At 44.2% G+C, this 17,019-nt stretch overlaps 1 protein-coding gene across 1 annotated transcript in view; it reads left to right on the top strand.

Annotated features, from left to right (window-relative positions):
• The window catches only part of LHCGR (luteinizing hormone/choriogonadotropin receptor), a gene marked incomplete at its 5' end in the record, with an annotated part of 61,882 nt that extends 45,354 nt beyond the window's left edge, over positions 1-16,528 (top strand). The window contains 4 exons of the mRNA XM_010856037.1: positions 1,154-1,228; positions 5,074-5,259; positions 9,021-9,101; positions 15,216-16,528. Of these exons, the coding sequence (XP_010854339.1) occupies positions 1,154-1,228; positions 5,074-5,259; positions 9,021-9,101; positions 15,216-16,368 (1,495 nt within the window). The remainder of the gene's footprint in view (positions 1-1,153; positions 1,229-5,073; positions 5,260-9,020; positions 9,102-15,215) is intronic.
• Positions 16,529-17,019: the final 491 nt, after the last annotated feature.

Raw genomic sequence — 17,019 nt, 5'->3', positions numbered from 1 at the left:
CTTGGAGACAGCACCGTCAGGGCCCAGATGGGAGCTGCTCAGTGTGGCCAGGCCAAGCTGGTCCTGAGAAGTTTACTCTAAGCTGTGGAATTCTGCAGGCAAGAATACTGGAGTGGGTAGCTGTTCTCCAGGGGATCTTCCTTGACCCAGGGATTGAACTCCAGTCTCCTGCATTACAGGCAGATTCTTTACCATCTGAGCTACCAGGGGAGCCCTAAAAGGAACCAGAAGCCCTCAGGTGGCTACTCCCATTGCAGCTTTTGGGTTCCTTAAGAGTAGTGGCCTTCAACCCTTTTTTTCCTACAACACACATACCTAGTGATGATCAGACACATAGCTGAGACTGGTGTAGGAGGCAATTTTCTATACAGACTGTTCTTCTTCCCCTTTGTCACCCACCAAAAAAATGTACATGCATGTATGCTCAGTCACTTCAGTCATGTCTGACTCTGTGTGACACTATGGACTGTAGCCCACCAGGCTCCTCTGTCCATGGGATTCTCCAGGCAAGAATACTGGAGTGGGTTGCCATGCCCTTGTCCAGGGGATCTTCCCGACCCAGGGATCGAACCCCAGTCGCTTATGGCTCCTGCATTGGCAGCCAGGTTCTTGACCACTAGCGCCACCTGGGAGGCCCAAGGAGAAATACACAGCTGCAAGAAAAAGAGTCCAATTAACACGATGAAAGGGGGTAGCTTTGAACGGACGCTGCTTTTAAGATTTGCAAACTTCAGTATATTACTATTAATAGACACTGAGCTCTGCAAGGTCACGATGGCTGCGAGCCTGGTACAGAGCGCGCTGCACCCGCACCCTTCAGCCTTGAACGCTGGAGCAGCATTTCTGCCCTGCCCAGCTGCCTGGAGTAAACGTGCACGGCTCCAGGGCAGCAGTGGGAGTGCTTTCAGTGGTAGGACAAAGGGTTCCACTGAGAGAGGGGGAAACTGCAGGGAAAGGGCAGAGTCAAACACCCAAGATTTCACAGTTGTGCCAAAGACAAGAATGCCGTTTTTGCATTTTACCCACAGCCCCTCCTTGTCGCCTCCACCCCCGAGCACCACATACATGGGCTGGCCCGAACGTGCATGTGCACAGCTTTGACTGTTCACATACGAGCTGAAAAACCCACTAAGGGCTCTGTCCTTCCCCACAGGGAGCTGAAGGAAAATGCACGCCTGGAGAAGATGCACAACGATGCCTTCCGGGGGGCCACGGGGCCTAGCATTTTGTGAGTACACTGGTGCCGCCTCCCCTCCTTGCCCGGTGCACCCCAACAGGCCTGCTCAGGGTGTCTAGTCACATCATCCCCAGCTGGGTTTGCAGGGGAACCAGTCTCTGCATGGGAAAGGACTACCCTAACAAAGCACCACCCACTAGGGACTGAAACAACAGAACTGTGCTGTCTGCAGTTCTAGAGGCTCAAGTCTGAAACGAGGCTGTCAGCAAGCCGGCTTTCTCCTGCGGGCTGCGAGGGAAGGACTTATGCCAGACCTCTCCTGGCTCCTGGTAGCTCCCTTTGGTTGTGACAGTAGAACTCCAGTCTTCACAGAGTATTCGATGTGTTTCTCTGTCTCCAAATTTCCCCCTTTGTATAGAGATACCAGTCATATTGGATTAGGCCCCATCCTCATGATCTCATTGTAACCTGATTACCTCTGGAAAGATCCTATTGCAATTAAGGTCACATTCTGAGGTACTGAGAGTTAGGACTTCAACATATGAATTTGGGTGAGACACAGTTCAATCAGCATCAAATATGGCGGGCCTTTTCACGTGCTGGCAGAGGGGGTCCGGTGTTCCCTGGTATTCCCTCGTGAGAATTAAGGTTGAGTGAGCTGCTGTTGTGTCAGGCTCTCTGAGGATGCAAGGAGCAGAGCGAAGTTCCCTCAGTTAATGGGCATTGAACATAAGGACACATGGGAACATCAAGACGAACAGGAGATTGAACCAGTAGTCTCCCGACAACGCCTTGGGAAGCCAGAAACATCCTATAGAAAACAATTGCAGTTGCAGCCAGACTTCAGGGAGAAATGCAAGAGGGCTCCAAACACGCCGCAGCTCTCACAGCAGAGGCCGCCTCACCTCTCCGCAGAGGTGCCGGCCCACTACTTCCTACTCTGGCACCCCATCACTAATGCCTTCAAGCATGGCTTGAACACATCCTGTTTACCAGGCACCACGCTGCAGAGACAGTGGTGGGCTCTGGTTGATGCCCTATAAAAAAACATTACACTATGGAGGGGAAAGAATGATGAACAGGCAAAGTGATAAACAGGCACATGACTTTAAAATGAGAAAAGTATTAAGATGAATGGAGAGAGTAGAATGGAAGCACATACACTAACATAGGTAAAATAGAGAGCCAATGGAAATTTGCTGTATGACTCAGGGAACTCAAACTGGGGTTCTGTATTAAACTAGAGGAGTGGGAAAGGGTGGGAGGTGGGTAGGAGTTTCAAGAGGGAGGGGACATAGGTATATCTATGGTTAATTCATGTTGATGTATGACAGAATCAAACCAATATTATAAAGCAATCATCAATCAACTTAAAATAAATAAATATAATTATTAAAAATGAGAAAAGTACTAGAAAGACAGTGAGCAGTGTAGTACAGTTCATCTGTTTATTCATTCATTCATTGATTTTTCCAATAACTGTATGTCCATACCATGTGCCAGGCACTGAATTAGGCATCAGGGAAACGGCAGTGAGTAAGAAAAGACAAATGTCTCTGCCTTCATAGAGTGGGGAAGATGGACAAGGATCAAATGAGTAAAGAAAATATGTACTACACCAGATGGTCGTGGAGTGGAGAAACTTAGCTGGCTGGGCAAAGAGAGTTCTCAGGACGGGCAGTTAGTATTTTCAGGAGGATGGTCAGGGAAGACTGTCCTGAAAAAGTGATATTTAAGCAAATACCTGAAAGAAAGGAGGGAGCAAAGCTGTGTGGGCATCAGCAGGAAGAGCATTCCAGTTGGAGGGAACTGGACAGGATCTGCACGTGTTGGAAGGACAAAGAAGAGAACAGTGTGGCCAAGTGAGCCAAGGGGAAGGGCCCAGAGCAGGGCAGAGAGGTGGCGAGAGCCAGGTCAGGGGCCTATGGCTACTCTTTGAGTGAGGTGAGGAGGCGCTAAGGTTTTGATGAGAGGAAGGAATGAACTGACCCAGTTACTCTTTATACCCCAGCTCCTGCCAGTATCTACTCATGATCTTGTCTACTTTTCTATATTCCCCCATTATAAGCCCCAAACTCTACTTCTTAGCCCCTGCCACTCTCAACTCCTGACTCCTCCCTAACTCCTCTTTCCTATCAACTCCTGACTTCCTTTGGTTCCTAGCTCCCACCACTATCAACTCCTGTTATCAGTCTGACTCTACTTCTTTCCTATTACCCTGAGTCTCTTGACATCCTAACTCCCGCCACCAAAACTCCTGACTTTCTCCACTCCCTAACTTCTGGCATCATCAGTCCTACTTCTCTGTTCTCCACTCAGCCTCATGATTTCTGCTTCCTCATGGCTTCCACTTCCTCATGGCTCCTGCTCATTGCTTTCTCTGCTGTCTCTCAGCTTCTGCCATCCTACCATAGGGGTTCCTGTCTACATGTCTTGTATTCAAAGTACTCCGGGCTAGCACACCCTACAGGCAGAGTTCTTACAGCAAACTGGCCACCTACTTGGGCAATGAACAGCTAGGAGAGTTGCCTTTGGTCAGGTATAAGAATGAGTGAGCATGGTTGTAAGACACTCAGCGTGACAGTTTTTCCCTTGAAAAGCTGCTCAGCCCGCCTGCTTGGAAGTGACTGTGAGCCCTGTGGGCATTTACTTTGACTTTTTCAGAACAGTGGAACCAGGCCTAGGTCTCTTTACTACCCAAATGATTATCCGCATTATGCCCTTAGGGTTTATAAGCATCCCTCCCATCCATACCCCCAAAATATTTCCCCCATAAGTCACTCAGTGAAACGGAAAATCTGTCATCAGAGATTTACTCCTTTGTAATGAGACCTTGACATTTATAGAATCCTAACTTAAAACATATTACTTCCACTCCAAAATAATAAAAACAAAAAAATTCACCAGTCCTGTAAAGAATCAGGTACTCAATTCCTAATACATCTAACAGAAATACTCTGTAAAACGGAATGAGAACACTGGTTACCTAAATCAATAAGGGCAGAAAAGCAGTAAGAGTCTGCCATCCCCGAGGCAAATTCTGCCACCCTGATTACTCCACCAAGGACCAACCCTGGTCATCACTCCATGGTGTCAAGTTCATCTGTCCATCGATCACCCACTGATCCCATCCCATGCGCTGGGCACTAAGTACTGGGTCAGGGTGCTGAAGGGGGTGGTGCTGCCTGAAAATCTTCATAGTGTATCAGCAGGAAGACAGGAAGAATTTTTAAATGCCCACTTATTCTTCCTTCTCACATTTAATTTGTTTGGAGGTTTCTTGCACATTGCCTCAGGTTTAGAAAAGCTAAGGGGTTCAGGACCTTGTTTGAAAAACCCTGAGCTTTCCACACAATTCTGCTTGCATGAGTATTCGCTTGCTTTGGACTGATGAATCCAGTTTGCCTTTAGAGAAGGTAGATGATGGCTAATGCCGCACAGTGGCTCTTAATAGCATAAGCAGCCTGTGCGTCATGAAAACCTACTCTGTGGAGCTTGATCCACAAAGAGAGAGGCATCTGAAGCCCTAAATACTTCCCCCTGGGCTAGAGCACAAAGCTGGTGTCACTGCATATGCCTGCTCTATCATAAAGCAAGTGGTTATTTTACTTCAGCTAAGTGGAGGGAAGGAAAGGGAGGGAGAAAGGAAGCAGGAGAAGGGAGAAAGGAAATCCTAATGAATGGATAGTGGGGTCAATATGAGGGAAAACACAACGTAGCTTTTTTGAATTCAGATCTTAATGAGAGTAACTGAAACAGAGAATCAGGGAGAAAGCAAGATGGAGAAAAAATGCCTCAGAACCTAGAATGATGCTATTGTTGAGACAAAGTTTCATTCTATGAATCAAGTATATTAAATAAATAAGTAAGCCTTTCTCTTTTTTTTTACTTTTCAGGGATATTTCTTCCACTAAACTGCAGGCCCTGCCTAGCTATGGGCTAGAGTCCATTCAGACACTAATTGCCACATCATCCTATTCTCTGAAAAAACTGCCATCAAGAGAAAAATTTACCAACCTCCTGGATGCCACACTGACTTACCCCAGCCACTGCTGTGCTTTTAGAAACTTGCCAACAAACGAGTAAGTAAAAAAAACAAAAGGTAGAGCCTGCCAAGCGTGGCAGAAACTCAGATCTGAAAATAGTCAGCTGGTCAGCAGCATCCTGCCCTTTTACTGCCTGCCGTCTAAACCAGCTCCACAGTCACCCGTGGTCATGGGGTCACTCTCAGACAGACAAGAAGAAAACGAACTGTCCTGTGCCTCCTGAAAACTGACTCCAAAGAGTCGATTCACCCTGCAGCGAAAAGACCCTGGTCACTTATTCTGAGCTAATTCAATTAGAGCCTTAAATCAGGCTATAACTACAGTTGCAAAATGAAGTACAAAACTGGTACCTCAAAGATCAAGTAGCTCTAATCCTTATCAAAGAGCATCATTTCTAAAGAAGTGGGGGAAGTAGGCTCAATAAGGTCAATTTTACCTAATGTCTTAATCTTTAGTTAAAAAAAATACACAGAACACTACAGAAGGTTTTCACTGCTTTTTTTAAAAAAGCTATTTCTCTCCCGGCAGAAGACTATCTTCTATTATAGAACAGAATCCTAGCTCCCTAAGGATTAGCTTGGTATGAGAATGGAAAAGGCAGAAGCTCCTGGCTGGTTTGGGGGTTTGTGACCAGTGCTGGCTTCAGGGAGGTGGGGTGGTCTTACTGATTCAATTAATTCACTTCAGTCCGGAACGGAATGGCAGGGTGTGAAGGATTTTATTCTTTCCTTAAAGCGCTCTCTTCCAGATTTTTTTCCCACTGTAATGCATACAAAGAAGTACTTTTTTTTACATTGCAACCAGTAAACACGACACATGTAACTGAAATAAAACAGAGCACTACTTAACTGTTTCACATGTGAGACACTGTTATTCTTTTTTTCTTCCTTTTGCATAATTTTATTTTTTTTAACTCTTTGTTCTATATTGGGATATAGCTGATTGACAAACAACGCTGTGATAGTTGCAGGTGAACAGTGAAGGGACTCAGCCACACGTATCCGTGTATCCATTCTCCCCCAAAACCCCTCCCATTCGGGCTGCTACCTAACACTGAGCAGAGTTCCATGTGCTATACAGGAAGTCCTTGTCGGTTATGCTGGTTATCCAGCATACACTATGTTCTCTTGTCTATTTTATTTCATGTTTGTTTGCTTTCAATGCTAGTCTTGATTCACCTTATTGCTTTCATGACCCACTAATGGGTCACAACTCACAGCTGGAAAAACATTGCCCTAAAAGAATATTATACAGCCTAAGAAGATTCTCAAAGAATTAATTAGATGAGGCATTAAGAGAGTGTCACCAGGAGGCAACTGTTTTGGGGATCAACCTATTTACAATTAATCAACCAGCACGTTATCTTCGTACACCCACTTCATACCTCGAATAGATAGGGAGGTATGGAGCTACCTGAAGTTTTCAGGGTAACTAAGAAGACAGGCCATTCGCTGTGCCCAGAAAGCTGTGTGCCACTAACTGAGCTTCAGAGAACATTATCTGAGTATTCACCGTGTTCCAGAAAAACACTGTGCAAAAATCTGAAGCTACAAAGATGAGTAAGAGCTCATCCCAACCATCAGAGCCATAAGCAGCTATTTGAGGACAACACAAAAGACAGCCAATACTTAGATGCAGTCCAGCAATTGTTATGATACAGCTGAGAACAGAACACAGGACTCTGCGAGAACAGAGGGAGAATTTCTAAATGGCAACAGGGCTTATGGAAGACTTCCCCAGGAAGTGACTTCTGCTGAGCTCTGAAGAACAGGTAGCAATTAGCTAGACAGGTGTGACAGAAAGCATGCCAAGAAGATGGAAGAGCTTTTGTGAAGGCACAAAGGCAAGAGACCATGGAATGAAAGTCATTCAGAAAAACCAGAACAAGACAGCTTATGGTTACAGAGAGGAGGATGAGTGAGCAGAGGAGACCAGGGAGAGGTGAGCTATGATGAGTGTAAGGCCAAGTCGCTGAGAGGATGAGGAGCCACTGGAGAACTCAGAACAGAATCACTCAGATTTGCTTCTGTAAAGCAGCGCTCTGGGCTGTGAGTGAGCAAAGCTGGTGAGAGAACGACGGGGACACCACACAGCACAGATGCTGGCTTGGGATAAAGCTGATTCCGGACATTTCCACTTTTGTGGGAAAGGAGGCTGCATCCCTTCTGAAGTCATTGACATGTTAAAGCTTTAGTTCAGGGGTGTTTTATTCCAGCAGATGAAAGAAGAGACTACCACCTATGAGTTAAAATAAAAGCAGTGGCGGGGGGGTGGGGGGAGCATTACACAGCTGTGGGCCAGCACCAAGTGAGAGGGTAATGCAGTCACACAGCAGTTGTCTTGATTAGGATGACAAGTTTCAGCTGACCCCCTCTCTATCCCTGAAGTCAGAAACCTTGGATGCTAGTGAGGATGGAGAGCGTGAAGCTGGGCCAGTGGATGTTTGTGCAAACTCTGGGTCAGCCCTCTGCCCTGCAGCTGCGGAGCCTGGATAACCCACACAGCTGCCCAGGCAGATGGCCCCCAAACTCTCCTTGGTGTCTCTGATTAAAATTCCAAAAGAGAGAGAGTAGACAGAGCTGAAGGCCAAGAACAACCACATTTCCTGTTAATTGCAGATTGGTTCATGTGGAGCATCTCTAAGTATCAGATGCAGAGTCAGCATCAAACACACACACAATCTCTCTTTCTCACTCCCGCTTTCTCGCAAAGGCGAAATAATCAGCTGAGTAACTTCTGAAAGTGAGTCCAGTAGGTCAAACAGTCCTTATGTATTCCCCACCATCCTGCTTTTACACAAAGTCATTCCTACAAGGGATTGCCTCAGTAATATCGCTAACGTGCTAAGTCGCTTCAGTCCTGTCCAACTGTGTCAGCCTGTGGATTATGGCCCACCTGTAGGCTGCAATTGTAGGCTCCTCTGTCCATGGCATTTTCCAGGCAAGAGTACTGAAGTGGGTTACCATGCTCTCCTCTAGGGGATCTTCCCAACCCAGGGATCAAATTGGCAGGAGGGTTCTTTACCACTAGCGCCACCTGAGAAGCCCTGTTAATGTTGGAGAAGAATAATAAATAGAAATATCCATCTTGAATTACATTCCTCTTTCCTCTTCAGGAAAGGCTGGAATTCGCACAGCCTGCTCTTCTTCTCTCTGTTTCTCCATCCAGTTTTCCTTTGTGCTTCACCACGGTTTCATCTTAGGAATACAAGTATAGCCTTCTTTTAATTTCTTGACATTTACCCCTTTCCACAGGCTAAAGTTCTTAGAGGGAAAGATGGAGGAATAGGGAGCAACCACATTATATTTCTGCACATAAGCCAAAAAGGCTGAAAATTCACATCATTTTAAAGCCAGGTCCAGAATCTTCAAATCTTTACAAGAGAGATTCCCAGTTATAATTCAAAGCCATGAACTCTGAATGGTTATTTGTTCATCAAGGCCGATGTGGGGAGGAGAGTGGTGCGTAGAAAACCTTAATATGCCACAAAGTTATCTTTTAATGAGCACTGAAAAATCCAGGATTCAATGAGACAAATTTAAGTTTTTTCATCTCTAGAGCCCACACAAAACACTTAGCATTCAGAAGCATTTTATCTAAGCTGGAAGCACTCTAATGACAACTCGGAAGCCTTCACTCTCTCCCCTGGAAGTGTTTCAGTTAGGACAATGGTACAGAACACAACGCAGGTGTAATAGGGAAAGAATTTGGAAGAACAAAGCATAAACAGACATGAGCAGGCTTAAAGACCAAAAGCTCAACTGGTTTTTTTGTTTGTTTTTTTTTACCTCTTTCAGGCAGAATTTTTCATTTTCCATTTTTAAAAACTTTTCTAAACAATGTGAAAGCACAGCAAGGAGACCAAATAATGAAACACTGTAAGTATTTGCATGGAAGGAAACTCGGGGAGCCATGTCTCATTCTGTGGGCACCTTAGCGTTATCAGTGCCAACGATTTTCTTTTCATAAAAGTCTTGGTTGGGGCCATGTTTGCAGAGCATATTTTAATAGCTTTAAAATGGGGGGTGTGTGTGTGTGTGTGTGTGTGTGTGTGTGTGTGTTTTACAAGGCAGTCCAGGTGATCAATTATCTCTTCAACTGTTTACAAAAATACTTGTAAAAACATACCTACATATTCATTTTACAGTCATATTAAATTCTTTTCCAAAATTAAAATTTTCTTTGCAGGTATTCTGATGTCACTAAGGACTTGTTTAATGATAGCCTCACTTGTAAGGATTTTTCACTAGTCATGTGGTCAGCATTCCACAAAGATTAACTGATTGTAGACAGCTTCTAGAAGCAGCCACTCCCCTTCGGAGAGACTTAGGCAACCTTGATCATTATGCTCTAGAGCTTAAAATTATTTAGACCTAACACTATCACTGACACATATTGGATGGGAGCTGCATTTCTATTCTACTGACTGATATCTTTTAAAAGATTTATTTATTTGGGGCTGTACTGGGTCTCCGTTGCTGCTCGGGCTTTCTCTGGTTGTGATGAACGGGGCCTACCCTTCTCATAGTGGGCAGGTTTCTCACTGTGGTGGCTTCTCTTGTTGCAGGGCATGGGCTCTCAGATGCACCAGCTTCAGCAGTTATGGCGCATGGGCTCAGCAGTTGCGGCCTCCAGGCTCTAGAGCACAGGCTCAGTAGTTGTGGCACACGGGCTTAGTTCCTCTGCGGCATGTGGGATCTTCCCAGAAAGGGATCAAACCTGTGTGCCCTGCATTGGCAGGCAGGTTCTTAACCACGGAGCCATCAGGGAAGCCCCTGATTTTAAAAAAAAAAAAAACATTTTCCTACTGCCTTGGCATTTCATATACCTTCAATTGTAAAGGAACCAGTGAAGTTGTTCGGTCATGTCTGGCTCTCTCCTCCATCCATGGAATTTTCCAGGCAAGAGTACCAGGGTGGGTTGCCATTTCCTTCTCCAGGGGATCTTCCCAACCCAGGGATCGAACCCAGGTCTCCCGCATTACAGGCAGACACTTTACCATCTGAGCCACCAGGGAAGCCCACTGATACAAGAATGAGGCTCAATAGGTCAAGGCACATTAAAATAGAAAAGGCTATAAATTATAACTTAATATGCTGGTTCTTTGGGGGGAAATTTAACCCAAAGGCATGACACTTTGGTGCAGCGGTAAAGGTGCGTGCCTCAAAAGTGTCCCGATGCCACATTTGCTGTGATTTGCGAGTGTTATTACTTCCCTTCCACTCCCATCCCCCCCTCCATGCCCCTCAGGCTACAAAACCAAACCAGATGCCCTTCTAAGGCACGCTTCCAATCTCCATTCTCTCTTCTACATCTTTTTGTCTTTTCTCTTTTTTTCCTATCAATCTGCAAGATATATAGAGGCACAGGCTGGTATGATGGAAGGACCCTGGGCTCTGGAGCTCCTCAGACTTGGATATGAATTCTTGGCACTAATGTTCCTGTAACATTAGGTTTCCCTTGACAATACTTATCTTTTCTGAGACTTTTTTCCTCAACTGTAAGGGACAATAGAAACATCATTTGGCTTTCAGAAGCATGAGAGTAAAGGGAGTTTTTAAAGACTGTGACAGCTAGGGTACCTTATATTATAGTCTCTATTCTTCTATACTTTTTCCCTTTCATTTAGGTCTGACACCATCTATCCTCCAGCATTCCCTTTCCTCAGCCTTCCCACTCTTCTCTCGCAATGCTCTCTCCATTATCACCTTCCACATAACACTTTTGCAATCATATGGTTTTTTTTCATCAGTAGGAAACGACTTTTGGGTATAGTCTGTGGTACCATCAAGGGGTGTTTTAGGGGGAGGGGAGACTTTAGCTCAGTCTCAATAACCATCAGCCCCTACCACTCCACGCCTTCCCAAGTAAGCATCCAATCTTGAGTCTGCCATGCTAACACTGCAAGTCCTCTAGTCTTCATCATTGGCGAAGGCAATGGCACTCCAATCCAGTACTCTTGCCTGGAAAATCCCATGGATGGAGGAGCCTGGAAGGCTGCAGTCCATGGGGTCACGAAGAGTCGGACATGACTGAGTGACTTCACTTTCACTTTTCACTTTCATGCATTGGAGAAGGAAATGGCAACCCACTCCAGTGTTCTTGCCTGGAGAATCCCAGAGACGGGGGAGCCTGGTAGGCTGCAGTCCATGGGGTCGCTAAGAGTCAGACATGACTGAGTGACTTCACTTTCACTTTTCACTTTCATGCATTGGAGAAACCTGGTGGCCTGCCGTCTATGGGGTCACACAGAGTTGGACATGACTGAAGCGACTTAGCAGCAGCAGCAATCTTCAGCATCCCCCAAAACTACCAAAAATTAACACATAATCTAAGTAAAAAGAATGTGCTCCCTGTGAAAACATTTCTTGTGATAAATCCCCTTCCTTCCCTTCCCACCAGATTGCTATTCCTGAGTGTCTGGAGTTCAGAAATTCTACAGCCAGCCACTGAGTCTTATCTGCTCTCCTTAAGATATTTTGGTGTCCTCACTGCTGTGGTTGGCCCCACTGTCCTCCTAAAACCCCCGTCTTTTTTCCTGTCTACTGATTGCTGCTGGAGCAGTGGTGCTCCTGTTGCTCCTTCCTCTGCCTCAATGCTGCTAAGCCCATCCAAGTCCATTCACACTCTCTGCACAGCCTTCAGTACTAAAGACAGCTCCATGCAGGGTTTTGCCAACAAGCATGTTGATGCCCTCAGGAGTCGTCCCAGGGCACAAATGTAAGTAGCAGCAGATAGGTATTCAGTCCGAAGACAAATCAGCAGGGAGAAAAACCTAGACGAATGCCCAGTAGGGCAAAAAAAGAAAGAGCGAGGGACCAGGGGAGTGGAAAAGGAAACCTGTTTGATCTCTTAGTGACGTAAGTTTATTCAGAAACCATGGCAGAATTGTTAACGTCTTTAAATTAGTGCTTCTAGTAGCAGCTGGAGTTATTTTGATAAGGGGAACGTAGTAAAGGAAACCAAGGCAACAATAGTTGGAAAGTTCTCATGTAATGTAATGAAGGTGATTATTTTGTAGGAATCATCCAGAGAACTTGCTTACAATGCACATTTCTGGGCTCTGTCCCTAGAGAGTTTGATTCAGGGTCTGAAGTGAAGCCAAGGAATCTGCGTTGTAATGAACACTCTAGTGATTCTGATGGAAGTGGTCCAAGGGCCACACCTTGAAAAACCCTGAGAGATGGTGGAGTAGAAGAAAGTCCCCTGGACGATGCATATGAAGACCTCGTGTTGCCACTAGGTCAGTGCTGAGGGGCCTGGGCAAGGCACTTACCTCCTTTAATCTTGGTCTCCTTACCAATAAAATGAAGGGCTTTTCCCAGGTCCTTCATCACTCTGATAGCCACCATTATCTCTTTAAAGATTTAAAAATTAGGTAATTATACTGATGTGCATGGGATGAGTACAAACAAATATGCTAGGTATATTTAATAATAAAACGAGTGAGTTTCCTACGCAGTCTCCTGTGAGTGGCAGTAGTACTTTTCCAGTCTCAATCTGGTTTCTATGACACTGTAGCACATTTTTTGGTGTCCCAGGTCATAGATTTCTTTTCCCTTTTTTGGAAATCTATGTTCTTTCCCTTAGGTAATTGTGTTGCTCAAATATATCATTTTATCCAGTAACAGTATTAGGTACACACTCCTTTCTACAGAAAATGAGAAGTTACGTTTTGAGAGTAGAGAAAAATGCTCTTTTAATGTGTGAGAAACTCTGGGGTGAGATATATATTTGTAACGGCCCCGACAGAAAAATTATGCCCATTTCTCCACCTTTCAAGATGATGTTAGCTGACTGTGGGCAAAGAGAAAATTTGTAAAGCCTACATGCATCATGGGGCTTCCCAGGTGGTAAAGAATCCGCCTGCCAAGGCAGGAGATGTGGGTTCAGTCCCTGGCTTGGGAAGATCTCCTGGAGAAGGAAATGGAAACCCACTCTAGTATTCTTGCCTGGAAAATTCCATGGACAGAGGAGCCTGGTGGGCTACAGTCCATGGGGTCACAGAGAGTCAGACATGAATGCACAGCACACACACGCATCATCCTGTATCGCTCACTGTTCCTGCAGCCTCACGATCCCTTCCCAAGCCAGCATCACCCCGGTTTATTCATCCCACGACATTTATTGAATGAATACTCTGGGACAAAACTGTGTGAAGCACTGAGAGTTCAGACATAAACAAGATGGAGTCCCCTGCCTTCATAGTTATTAAAGAATAGTTTCATATACTGTTAAATAAGCCATGTATCATCACATAATGGCCATGTTAGTTTGAGAATTACAATAGTAAATGCAGCTTAGAGGAGGGGTGATAAACTCCTTAGAGGTGTAGAATCAAGAAAGGCTTCATAGAGACGATTATCTTTGAAGATGAGGAAGAATTCTCCAGAGAAATGAGGGAGACGGGGGAAGAAAAAACAACACATTCAAAGACAAAGGGACAAGACAGCAAAACCTGTTCTGAAAGCCACAAGTCTTTTCATGTGACCAAAGGGTTGCACAAAGGATTTGCAAGAGATAATTATAAGGATCTCTAACAGTCACTGAGTACTTACTAGGTATCAGGCATTATCCTAAAAATTTTACGTGTTTTAATGCATTTAATCCTTTAGCACAATACAGTGAGGGGAGGTGTGATTACTATCCTTATTTGACAAATGAAGAATTAAAGAACAGAAATGTTAAATAACTCTCCAAGCTGGTAAAAGCTGGAACCCAGGCAGTCTTGCTCCAGAGCCTATGTTCTGAAGTGTATGGCACTATGGCTTCTTAAGGGCTTCCCAGGTAAGCTACATGTACAGAACAGGTCTGCCAATGCAGAAGGCAGAAGACATGCAGGTTTTATCCCTGGTTTAAGAAAATCCCCTAGAATAGGAAATGGCAACCCACTCCAGTATTCTTGCCTGGAAAATTTCATGGACAGAGGAGCTTGGTGGGCTACAGTCTATGGGGTCGCAAAGAGTCAGGCACGACTGGGTGTGCCTGCGCACGCGCACACACGCAGCTTCTTCGCAATGAGGTTACAAGAGGAGACAGAATGCAGATCAAGGAGAGACTCAGAGGTCTTCACAAGGAGTCTGGAGTTCATCCCATAGCCAATGAGAAACTAAGAAATGTTTGAATTAATGTAATGTGCGTAAGACAAGCCATTCCAGTAGGAATATACAGATGGACTAGGAAGAGGGCTAAAATTGGGGGAAGGATGCCAAGAAAACTAATGTAACTGTCCCATTAGAAAGAATGAAAATCTGAACTCAAGCAGTAGCAGTGGGGTTGGGAGAAAGGGAGTGCCAGAGTGGAACCATTCCTTCACTAGGGACACAGTCCCTCTTCAGTCAGTCCACTCTCTGAATCTGACTCATATCCTAAGAATTATCTATTTTCAATTATTTCTTTCTATTGTTCATGACTCTGTTCTTCCTCTGCTCCAAAATTTCTTCTGAGTAACCTAACCTTGGTTCCATTTCTCAACTGGGCTGCCTGATTAGCCAAGGACTTCAGCATGTCCTCCCAAAGCTGATAATCTTCAACAGTGTGAGCCTTTCAATCCCATTTGTGTTCTACTGCAGACAAACAGCTTGATAGCAATTTGGTTAGCAACTAAAGGAGATAAATAGCTAAGAAAATGTCAAGAAAGTTTTTTTAGATTGAGCAAGCATAGATTATGTCTCTAAATTTGTTTTCCAAAGAAAAGAATGCTCTGTAAACAGCTTCATTAAATCCTTGCATCACTGTGTAAAATCTGCATATTAAAAAAAAATCTAAATGGCTTTTCATTCCCTTCTTAAGGAACTCCTACGCCAATTCAGAGTTCTCAGATAACAAATAAATATAAGATTGAGGATGTTTTGACTTCGTTTCCTTTAGTTTGCTCTCCTTAAAAAAAAGAAAACAAAAAACCACTAGGGGCGATTTCTAAATGTTTTTCAATACCCAGAATCATAGAAAATCTCTTAAGTTTACACTGAGTCACAATATTCTTCTTACAGTTATTCTGCCATCTTTGCTGAGACTGAACTGAGTGGCTGGGATTATGACTATGGTTTCTGCTTACCCAAGACACTCCAGTGTGCTCCTGAACCAGATGCTTTCAATCCCTGTGAAGACATTATGGGCTACGACTTCCTTAGAGTCCTGATTTGGCTGATTAATATCCTAGCCATCACGGGAAATGTGACTGTCCTCTTTGTTCTCCTGACCAGTCGTTACAAACTGACAGTCCCCCGCTTTCTCATGTGCAACCTCTCCTTTGCAGACTTCTGCATGGGGCTCTACCTGCTGCTCATTGCCTCAGTCGATGCCCAGACCAAAGGCCAGTATTACAACCATGCCATAGACTGGCAGACAGGGAGTGGGTGCAGCGTGGCTGGCTTTTTCACTGTGTTTGCAAGTGAACTCTCTGTCTACACCCTCACAGTCATCACACTAGAAAGATGGCACACCATCACCTATGCTATTCAACTGGACCAAAAGCTGCGACTGAAACATGCCATTCCAGTCATGCTCGGAGGATGGCTCTTTTCTACTCTCATTGCCATGTTGCCTCTTGTGGGTGTCAGCAATTACATGAAGGTCAGCATTTGCCTCCCCATGGATGTGGAAAGCACTCTCTCACAGGTCTACATCTTAACCATCCTGATTCTCAACGTGATGGCCTTCATCATCATTTGTGCTTGCTACATTAAAATTTATTTTGCAGTTCAAAATCCAGAGCTGATGGCTACCAACAAAGATACAAAGATTGCTAAGAAAATGGCAGTCCTCATCTTCACCGATTTCACCTGCATGGCACCAATCTCTTTCTTTGCCATCTCAGCTGCCTTCAAAGTGCCCCTCATTACAGTAACCAACTCAAAGGTTCTACTGGTTCTCTTTTATCCTGTCAATTCATGCGCCAATCCGTTTCTGTACGCAATTTTCACAAAGGCATTCCAAAGGGATTTCTTTCTGTTGCTGAGCAAATTTGGCTGCTGTAAATATCGAGCTGAACTTTATAGGAGGAAGGATTTTTCAGCTTATATCTCCAACTGCAAAAATGGCTTCACTGGATCAAATAAGCCCTCCCGGTCTACCTTCAAGTTGACTACATTACAATGTCAATATTCAGCTGTCCTGGACAAGACTTGCTATAAGGAATGTTAACTGTGATATCAGTAAACACATTACTGAATTATACTTAAATATGGAAAAAAATTTATCTCCACCAGTAATATTACCAAAGAGTTGGTTTCAGGAAATTATGTGTTAGGCACATCAGGCAAAAAAAGACTCTCTACCTAGCTCAAAATGTGGTCCATGACCATGGCCCGTCTAAAAACTATTTGTCAAGAATACTGTTGGTAGCTTGATAGGGATTGCATTGAATCTATAAATTGCTTTGGGTAGTATACTCATTTTCACTATATTGGTTCTTCCAATCCATGAACATGGTATATTTCTCCATCTATTAGTGTCCTCTTTGATTTCTTTCACCAGTGTTTTATAGTTTTCTATATATAGGTCTTTACTTTCTTTAGGTAGATATATTCCTAAGTATTTTATTCTTTCCGTTGCAATGGTGAATGGAATTGTTTCCTTAATTTCTCTTTCTGTTTTCTCATTATTAGTATATAGGAATGCAAGGGATTTCTGTGTGTTGATTTTATATCCTGCAACTTTACTATAGTCATTGATTATTTCTAGTAATTTTCTAGTGGAGTCTTTAGGGTTTTCTATGTAGAGGATCATGTCATCTGCAAATAGTGAGAGTTTTACTTCTTCTTTTCCAATTTGGATTCCTTTTATTTCTTTTTC

Source organism: Bison bison, unplaced genomic scaffold, assembly GCF_000754665.1.
Source record: "Bison bison bison isolate TAMUID 2011002044 unplaced genomic scaffold, Bison_UMD1.0 scf7180017864370, whole genome shotgun sequence".
Classification (NCBI taxonomy): domain Eukaryota; kingdom Metazoa; phylum Chordata; class Mammalia; order Artiodactyla; family Bovidae; genus Bison; species Bison bison.
The sequence above is the reverse complement of the archived record's forward strand: the minus strand, read 5'-3'. Positions and strand labels throughout refer to the sequence as shown.